Source organism: Solanum stenotomum, chromosome 4 (genome assembly GCF_019186545.1).
Source record: "Solanum stenotomum isolate F172 chromosome 4, ASM1918654v1, whole genome shotgun sequence".
In the NCBI taxonomy this organism is placed as follows: Eukaryota; Viridiplantae; Streptophyta; class Magnoliopsida; order Solanales; family Solanaceae; genus Solanum; species Solanum stenotomum.
This window is the reverse complement of record NC_064285.1, coordinates 61367828-61378585: the sequence shown is the minus strand read 5'-3', so window position 1 is coordinate 61378585 and position 10758 is coordinate 61367828. Positions and strand designations below refer to the sequence as shown.

The following is a 10758-nucleotide window of genomic DNA, read 5'->3' as shown; positions in this document are numbered from 1 at the left end:
CAAAATGGTCACAAAAAGAACAACAAAAAACAAATTTTCACCGAATGTTAACAATACATATATATTTCCTCAAAATTAGGGCTTTTTTGGATTTGTTGATTTTCTTTCAAAAATAATAAATAATAGGTATCATTACACCATTATTCAATTTTCACATTTATAGAATGATTTATTGTTCATTAACCCAAGAAAAAAACTTAATATTGTTCAAAAATTGTAAAATCTTTCAAAAAAATGATTTACACATTTTAAGTCGAACACAATCTTAAGTTCAAAAAGAGGAGAGAGTCACGGCCGGAGATGAGGAGGAAGATAAGATAATGGGGAAGAATATTTGTTTTGATAGTCGGATTTTCGTATTTTCTAAGGAGGAAGAAGAATAGAAGAGAGAACGTTGGGAGAATAACAAAAAATTCTATTTTCTTTTACTTTTTTTTTAAATAGTTTGGATAGAATTATAAAAGTTGAAAAATGAAGTCTTTTTTTGTATTTTATAAAAGATTAGAAAGTTTTGAAAATGTTAATTTAATCCCAAATTTATTTTTTAAAATAAATTTGATCCTTTCTTGATCGAAGTGTCGTCAAAAACCAAATCAAAACTTAATTGACATCTGTCATTTAATTCTCTACTATGTCCGCTTCACCCCGATTAGCGTATAGCGATGGTCGATGAGTGACTATCAGAACAGTGGCATTATTGCTGGAGTATTCAACAGCTAGGGGAAAAAATGCAGGCTCTCGTGTCAGCACCAAGTAGCTGTTACATCAATTACACAGGAAGACGAAGATTTATACACAATAATCAATATCACACCTCTAAGAGTTACCCCTTTTCTTCTTCTTCTTCTTCATCACCCACTAAATCACTTTATTTCTCAAGCTCCCATTTGCCTTTTCAATCACAAAATCTTGTTCTGTATCAAAAACCCATTTCATTAATACCCAGCGGACAGCTTCTGTGTTCAAATTCATCAACTGCCATTACTGCTGATGGTGATGACAACAAGAATAAAAGCTTTGGGGATTGGATCCAAAGTGTTGGGGAAACGATTTCTGTTTTGTTTCCTTTGTGGGTAGCTTTGGGTTGCTTGATTGGGCTGCTTAAACCTAGCTCATACAATTGGGTCAAACCTCAATGGACTGTGATGGGTATTACACTAACGATGCTTGGCATGGGAATGACTCTTACTTTCGATGACCTTCGTGGTGCTTTAGCCATGCCTAAAGAGTTGTTCTGCGGTTTCGTCCTTCAGTATTCGGTATCTTCTCTCCTTCCTCTCCATATTAGCATGGTGATTTTCTTAAGGATATTAAATTTAGTGTATTAATGAAATGACGATTGTTGAATTGAACACATATGTGTTATATAGACTTAGATAATCCTCCCCTTATGAGTTGACTTTTGATCTTAATGGCATTTGATGGGATGAGGTGGATGAAAAGGGAATAAGTGATCTCCTTATATATACTTAGTCAGTGCTCCCCTCGAGTTTTAGAAGTTGAGTTAGGCTCGAAATCCATTTCTTTACAACAATGAATATAGTGTGTAAATCAATATAAGGTTGAATTTCATATACAAATAATCCAGCCAAAGTAATCGGAATTAGACCTTGCAATCTGAAATGAAAATATTCAATCATTTCGCTTTGACCAAGAAGTGACGATGAGTAAGGTGAGGAAATATAGATGTCACATTATCTCACTGAAAGATTTGTCTTTTATGTCTACTGCTTATATTGAACAGTGGATGATTCATTTCCAGTGTATTTGTAGCCTCCTGCATTTTAGACTTTAATTGTGGCAGAACAGGGGGATATTTTCTTCTTTAATTTTTTATAAATGAGAAATCAGTTGTTTTCAGCTTTGAAACTCAATGAATAATAGCCCTGCCCTTTGACTATTATGTACTTAAATACCAGACTTGGTTCCCCAATAGTATTCGTACCCATGATGCACGCCTACCATATGTACCACCTTCGGCATCGAATCAAAGCCCTGTGGTTGGGGGCAGGCTTTTTTGTTTTCTGACTAGAACTGAAGTTTGCTACCTTCCTTCCTTCTTCATGAACAAGATGATGAAGTGATATGGATTAAGTATGTCGACAACTTGTAAGCCAATACATAACCAAATACCAAATGCAGTTCTGATATGAATTATAGCACTTTGCTACCAAGAGCATTTCATTACGTGAAGTTATTTAGGGTGAGATGTATGATAGAGGTTCCATAGATGCCACCCATTTAGGATGCCAACTGATATTGCTTGATTTTATGTTACTAACTTTGGCGATTTTCTTTTTAAATCTAAACTTGTTAGCTTGGATTTTGCATTTTCTTCATCTTGAATTTTACCTCTTTGATTGCGACACAAATATATGCTCTCCCTTTTTGGTTCAAAATAACGAGACAAAACATAATCAAGATGAAGAATTTTAGCTCTTTTATTTGTCATCTTCTTTTTTGGTTCAAAATATTGCGCTTCTTGTGAATGTCTCTCAGAAACTGTGTTCTGTATTAATTGAACTTGTTCACGTTTCTGCTTACCTTGTCATTAATTAGTCATTACGTTGGCAATTATGATTACCTGCATTAGATTTGCAGTTCACCGCACAAACATCTAAGAAGATATATGTCCTGCCAATTTCTTTGGCATAGATGAGTTAACAGGCTGTTTTCTGGTGTAGGTGATGCCTTTATCAGGATATTTTGTTAGCAAGCTATTAAATTTGCCATCCCATTATGCAGCAGGCTTGATATTGGTTGGCTGCTGTCCTGGAGGTACGTTGAACTAAACTCCTTTTCAGGCCTTCTACTTAATAGGCATTCACTAAACATTTCATGCATTATTCTGCAGGGACGGCAAGTAACATTGTCACTTACATTGCACGGTGGGTTGACATTATGAAGATCCTTTAATATTATCATGATTCAATATTATCATGTTTTCCTGTCATTTTCATTATAATACTTCATTTTGTTGCAGTGGAAATGTGGCGCTTTCAGTTTTGATGACTGCTGCAAGTACCCTATCTGCCGTGGTTGGTAGCTTTTATTTCATTATTTGGTTGACAAATATCTTATCCAATATAAGACATTTATATCTGTGCATAGTGTGTCGTGTGTTTTATGCATCCCGAGAACAATTGACCTAAAACAGTCTGTTCCTAAAAGTAACTTTCACAAAATAGTTCTTATTGAGAAATGTGTAACCTTTTTACTCTTGAGATGAAAGCTTCTGGACAACAAAGAAATTTATTGTTGACAGAATAATCAACAAGCAACTAAAATAAACTTGGGGAGCTTCTTTTTCAAGTTACTTTGAGTTTGGGAATTCTCTCGATTCCCAAAAGCATGTAAGCATTGGGAGGAGTTTGTCTATTTTCTCCTAAGAGCAATGCAAGCACAATAAGAATGTCAAAGCAGTCAATTGCTGTCATAGTCAAAGACAAAGATAAAACGTCAAGGTCGACACCAGATATAGACGGGATGAATTTGAAATTCAAGTGAGAAAAATATGTGTAGTGAAGGCTTCAGCGCTAGTTACAATCATTTAAAAGAATTAATCAACCCCTACCATCAGAATAGTTGTGCAAACAGGTCCAACTAATTTACCTCCAGACTGCAATCAAGGTGCGGGGTTAGAAAGCATAAACTGAGTATTGAATGGTCATACAATGTGTAAAGTCCAGAACATGAAAGTTTTTCTGGATACTCAAGAATATAAGAAGATTTACGGTCTTCAATTGTTTTCTTGTACATAGTTTTCTTAGATAGTTGATCCCTGTTGAACTATAACAGCAAAATTATTGGTAGTTGAATCCGTGTTTGGGACTGCTTAAAAAAGACACAAATGGTTATCTTTATATCTAAATGTAATAAACAAAGCATTTTATCATCTTGCCAATTAATGACCATCAGAGCACTTTTGTCTTAAGAGCCCGTATGGATTGGCTTAAAAAAAATAGTTTTTAAGTCAAAAATAAAAAATCAAAGAGAAATGACTTTAAAGTCAAAAAATAAAAAGTAGGGGGAGACCTACTTTTGGGTTTTGACTTATTTTAAGCCATTTTCACCTTGCCAAACACTTCCTAATTTATTTTAAGTTATTTTTATATTTGCCAAACACTTCCCGAAGTCAAAAACTGACTTAAAAGTAGTTTTGACCAACTTTTAAGTCAATCCAAACACCCTATAAGACTGGCAGGCGGTTCTTTGTTAATACACTCAAATTCTTAAGCGATGTGGTAAAAGTTCCCACACTTCCTTTTATTGTTGAATGTATCTCACACCTCCCTTAATATCATTGGAGATACTCTCGTCCTATTTGATGGTGTGAGAGCTCCCTTAAGTTGATTGACCTTTCTGGTTACACATGCAGGTGATGACCCCTTTTCTAACAGAGAAACTTGCAGGGCAATTTGTCGCAGTTGATGCAGCTGGGCTTTTCATGTCCACTTTACAGGTCCATTCCTTCATCATGTTGTTGGCTTATCAATATTGTAGTTTGTCATAATAAACTATAAACCCTGTCAAAATACAGGTGGTGCTTCTTCCTGTATTAGCTGGTGCATTTCTGAATCAGTATTTCAAAGGCCTTGTCAAATTTGTGTCTCCATTGATGCCACCTATTGCTGTAGCAACTGTTGCAGTTCTTTGTGGAAATGCAATTGCACAGAGTTCTTCCGCAATCCTTATGTCAGGTCAACAGGTTGTCATAGCTACTGCTCTTCTTCATGCGTCTGGCTTCTTCTTTGGCTATGTACTTGCGAGGATGCTTGGAGTTGATGTGTCCTCCTCAAGGACAATATCTATTGAAGTCGGCATGCAGGTAAGAAAATATTTGTTCACTTTCGATCCTCATTATATAACTGAAGAAAATATTCATAAATGCATTACCAAAATGGCACCTGAAAAACAATCATGGCAAAGATAACACTTGAATAGTTAGATAAGCCCTTGATATATCATGCCTTTTAGTAAGGCTCTGTGTTGTCATTAAATTGTACTTTGTTGCAGAACTCGGTTCTTGGAGTAGTTCTAGCCACTCAGCACTTCGGTAATCCACTTACTGCAGTACCATGTGCAGTTTCTAGTGTTTGTCACTCGATATTTGGTAGTGCCTTGGCTGGCATATGGAGGCGTTCTATTCCAGATAAAGTGCAGAACTAAGTCACTCTGTTGGCAATCCTGTGATGGTGTGTGTGAATCTAAGATTGTAGTTTTTCGCAGTGATCATCAAGCTTGGTACTCAAGTGAATTCGGAGGGTCCTTTTCTTTCTCTTTTTTGGAAGTTCATAGTGTTGATGTCTGGCGAATCAGCATTAACCTATCTGTAGTAAAACCAATTTTACTTTTCTGGTGGTGGCGGTAGTAAAACCTATCGGGAGTCGACTAACATCTTGATCATTGGCAGGAAATTTATCTGCATTTGATCTCCAATTCTTGTTCAGTAATGATCGTGTTGGATGACTTGTGATCTCGTATGTTCGTGTCAATTGAGCAAGAGAGTCTTGTGTCACAGTATTTAGTTAGCTTGCAACACCTTTATTCTCTCACATTACAAATTGAAACAAACTGAGTTTTTACTTGGAATGGTGATGTTGATCATTTCAACTAGTTTAAATTTTGAGAAACAAAATTGTGTTTTTCAATAGAATCCAGGAAGTCACTCCTAGTCAGGGGTGGATATATTGGGTAAATGATGATGCACGTGCACTCATGGTCGCTCCACAAAACCAAGTATTATATGTACACTATTTTTTAGAATTGATATAATATTATTCAGTGGTACCCACGTTTCAAAAAGGTTGAATGGTTCACTTGGTTAGATGTTAAGTTATTTACCTAGAGAAATAAGGATCAATTCAATATCTCAATTCAATGCAGATGTATGCATTTATTTGAGCGGTAAACAATATATTCAATTGAATTCACAGAAGTTGTCGTAAATGAGACTCTTGGACTTTCCTACAAAGCATATTCCATATAGAGCTGTAAATAGAAGGGACCATATGCAAGTCAATAAATATAGAAATCTTGCTTTAGCAGGAAAGAATCCCAAGGAACAGCAAAAGTTCAAGAAAGGGTACAAATTCTGTTAATATATGCCAGAAATTCCGTCATGTCTATTGACTACAAATTTAACTATTTTTACCGTCCCAATTTATGTGAATGTATTTAATTGATCGAAAAATAAACTTTTGAAATTTATGATTTATAACAAGAGTGTCACAAAAATTGAGACGAGTGGACTACATATTTGACAAAACCAGGCCTAAGAGTAGCATATAATTATAGAATGAGCAAAGCTACTTCTGAAACAGATGTGTGATACAAAATAACTTCATGTGGTCCTCTGCTGAATTTTATCACACTCACACCCACACCCACACCCCACTGTACATTTGCATATTGCAGATGTGTCAACAAATCATACAATCTCTTCAAACTTTAGTGGTTTTTCATATATATTTATATATATAGGGTTTAGTTTCAGCGGCGGTTCAAATTTTTTTACCTTTTGGGATTTAAATTTGGAATCTCAAGGTGGATTTTGAATTCCCTAAATCACAGAGTCCTAATTTTGTGTTCAAGGGATTCAAAATCTTTATATATACAAAAAATATATTACATTATATATACAATATAATTTTTTATTAAGGGAATCCAGATGAACACCCTCACCCCTAGATACGCCCATATTCAGTTAAATACATTGAAACAGGCTCCATCTATATCTGCTTTGTTTAGTTAGACTGTGTTAGGTAGAAGAAACCTTGGAGAAAAATACTACTATATATCAATAATAAGGAGTCGCTATTGTTAGAGAGTGTTTTATCCCCAGGCCTCAATGTGAAATTTTTTTATGCGAATCTGGATTAGTCGGATTTCAAAACAAAAATATCGAACAAAAAAAAAAAAAAAAAAAAAAAAAAAAAAAAAAAAAAAAAAAAAAAAAAAAAAAAAAAAAAAAAAAAAAAAAAAAAAAAAAAAAAAAAAAAAAAAAAAAAAAAAAAAAAAAAAAAAAAAAAAAAAAAAAAAAAAAAAAAAAAAAAAAAAAAAAAAAAAAAAAAAAAAAAAAAAAAAAAAAAAAAAAAAAAAAAAAAAAAAAAAAAAAAAAAAAAAAAAAAAAAAAAAAAAAAAAAAAAAAAAAAAAAAAAAAAAAAAAAAAAAAAAAAAAAAAAAAAAAAAAAAAAAAAAAAAAAAAAAAAAAAAAAAAAAAAAAAAAAAAAAAAAAAAAAAAAAAAAAAAAAAAAAAAAAAAAAAAAAAAAAAAAAAAAAAAAAAAAAAAAAAAAAAAACTGCATGGTTTATATCTGTTTCTGTTAGATGGACCAGGATCACAAATAGGACATGTTTGGACCCAGGGGCAGAATTAAGTTAAAATAGGGTTCAATTGATTTCCTAGAATATGTACTGCCTTCCTATGAGACTATACAATAATACAAATTAAAGCAGCAGGAAGGTTGGAATATATCAAATCTGTCTTTAAAGAATAACTCTGCACCTTACTCATTGTGCAATGACAGCGTTTCTATCGAAAAATTACATTGTTTGAATAGGGTAAAAATGAATTTGTTTGTTATCTTAAGCTTTTAAATTCGCGCTCTACATAAGTAACTTTTTTTTTATGACAAGGGAATCCCATAGCTGTTATTTTTTGGGGGCAAAATAAAACCCCCACTCCTATGCAATAGCTCGCAAACCACAGAGGTATCCCGCACTGGGCAAGCCCAGTGCGACGAGCTTGACCCAGAAGGAAAACCTCTTCCTTTCGCTGGCAAGGAACTTCGAACTTGAGACCTTCAACATGAAAGTTTCAAGCCCAAACCACTGGATCATTCGGGTTAAATGTCAAAACAAGTTCAAAAATAGTGGCAAGGAAAAGTTTCTCGTATGATAAGCATTTTTACTTTCAATTATAAGATTATGAATTCAAATCACCATGAAAACAAAAAGGACGAAAGCTATTCTGAGAAGAGGTAAAAAAAAGTAATTGCATTAGACCATAGGTAAAAGTCACAAATATGATATTCTATGAGTTTTTCAAAATCACGTGTATAATTTATTTATTTTTAGTTTCGTTAGGACCTACTGCAACTCATCTCAAACTTTATGTCACATGAGAATTCAATTTTTGAGAAACAAAAGGAGCTTTTAATTCTTGATATTTGTGAGGTGGAACAAACAAATGAAGTAGACAAATTAAATATAGTACATTAAACTCGTGATTATTTGATATACTTTTCGTCTACTTTTTCTTATTCATTTATATTAAAATTTAATATTTATTTTTATTTAATCAATTAAAAAATTAAAATAGATAATATTTTATATATTTCATATGTATAAGAATGATAGATAAGAAATATGAGAATATTGAGACGATGTGTTCAAGTTCATGACGGCTCTGTACGTAAAATGTGTTTCCTTAGTAAGTGATTCAATTCTTCTTTATTTTTGGTTTAAGAAAGTGATTCAATTATGATATAAAATGTACTTTTTTGTTTTATTTTATTTGTCAAATCATATTTTTCAAAGTTTCCACATCACATATTTAAAAGAGGAAATTTCGCAAATAGCCACTAAAAATAACTTAATTAGGCTTCATAGCTATGGTTTGTTAATTATTATCCATAGCTACATGTTAGAGGGAGGAGAGACGCGAGAGAAATTAGGAGAGGGAGGAGAGAGGCAAGCGAGAGAGGGCAAAGAGAGGAGAGAGGTGAATTATATTTATATATATGTTAGATAATTGTGTGTGTATATATATATAACTGGTATACATATGTATTTGTATGTCTGACAAGCGAGATAGGGAGAGGCGAGCGAGAGAGGGAAGAGAGAAGAGAGACACACGTAATTATAGCTAAAAAGAGGCTGCGAGTGGTAATTAATTCAAACTATAGTTATGTTAGCTAATTAACTAGTATATGTTTGCTTATCCGCGTAATTTCTCCCATTTAAAATCATATAATTAAGAGACATTTTAATACATTTGACATATCAATCATTTTAGACCATTAGATTTAAAAATATTATTCACTTACTTAAATTAGGTTGTAGACATTGAAATTTATAAGACTTTACCCGACGTGTTCAATTCTAGTTGGAATTCTTGAAAACTAGTCTATCATAAACCCTAGTTCATGTCTATATAAACAATACTATATTATATATATGCCTATAGGCTATAGCTTATATAAAGGATATTATATATCTTTAAAGAGTATCTCGAATATCTCATAAACTCTTGGGATATTGATAAAGAGATCAAGATATGTCAGACTCTTCTTGATAATCAAATACTTCAAGAAGATCCACAAATCTTTTCATAGAGATCAAATTCAAATCATTATAGTTCGAGAGATACGTCACTAACGGAAAAATCTTAGTAAAGAATCAATGAAGGAATAAAATCATACTCATATCGTTTTATCAATAATACTCTTATTTCTTCAGATTTTATTCGTGGTTAACTTATATATATATATATATATATATATATATATATATATTAGTTTTCTTTTGGTATAATAATTGACTTAAGAAACAAACAAAATGAGGGAAAGTGCGAAGAACCTGTGTTGTTCAAACTTATTCGTGAATATGACCTTTGCCCCTTTGCCAACCTGCCCGACTCAACTTCTCTTTGTCTCTCCTTTCTCTCTTCACTTATTCCTAAATTACCCCCCATTTCAACTTCTTCTTTTTTTGTTACTTTTAGAATTTAAATTATATATAATAACACTCTCAATAATTTTTATATTATCCATATTGTTAACATGATATAACAAAGGTTCCGTCTGTTTCAGTTTATATGATGTAGTTTGATTGAGTAAAGTTTAATTTTAAAAAAAGAAACTTTTAAATTCTTGTCTAAAATAAGTCATAAATTTTGTGTGGCATGAAATAGTCATTAAGGGTAAAATGAGCATTTTATAGTTAAACTGTTATTGAATAGAAAAATGTGTTTTATTCTTTTAATGACTGACCAAAACGAAAAGTGTCAAATGATTTATTGGAACAAAAAAATAGTAATTTTACCTTATTTTTTATGATACGTATAGCGTTTTGACAATACAAAATGTATAAAACATTACACTTACGATAATGTGAAGTGGAGGGCAGGGAAACAAGAGAGATTATATATGATGTAGTCCAAAGTTCAAATCGTTATAGAAATAATTGTGCGATACAACTTACAAGTGTTATATTATACACTTATCATGACTGAAATAATTAATTAAGTGTCATTATATGGAAAAATTGAAGTTATTGAAAGATATTTGGAGGAAAAATGAAAGTTACACAAAGGATTTAAATGACAAACAAAAGTTACTAAAGTATGCCTTTCTCCAAAAAGTTAAATAGCTCTTGCCTACGTACATTACATACATTAGCTTACAAAAAATATTTATTTGGTCCCATGTTAATGTCCCCATCAAATAGCCATCAGTACTCTTAGATGGTAAATATAATATTCCTTCTAGTTCAATATAAATAAATCATTCAAAATTTAAAAATGTATTAACTTCTTTTTCTAGAATTATTTTTTATTTAATATGATTTCAACTATTTTTAAATCTCATTAAGAAGAATTTGGAAAGACTTAAAAGAGTAATAAAGACAAGTTGTCTTTTAATTATTGTCTTTAAATATGGAATGTATCATATCTTAATAATTCTTTTATATTAATTAGAGGAAAATAGCATTTCCAACCAAACACCGTTAGAAAGTGCTTTTTCATCTTTGGCAA

The 10758-nt window shown here is 32.0% G+C and overlaps 1 protein-coding gene across 1 annotated transcript; it reads left to right on the top strand.

The window, feature by feature from the left end:
* Positions 1-629: 629 nt before the first annotated feature.
* On the top strand, positions 630-5603 carry LOC125863314 (probable sodium/metabolite cotransporter BASS1, chloroplastic). Its single transcript, XM_049543504.1, has 7 exons — positions 630-1259; positions 2685-2778; positions 2855-2888; positions 2984-3038; positions 4379-4462; positions 4541-4828; positions 5017-5603. The coding sequence occupies exons 1-7, from the start codon at positions 729-731 to the stop codon at positions 5167-5169; spliced, it is 1239 nt and encodes a 412-aa protein (XP_049399461.1). The 5' UTR covers positions 630-728; the 3' UTR covers positions 5170-5603.
* Positions 5604-10758: the final 5155 nt, after the last annotated feature.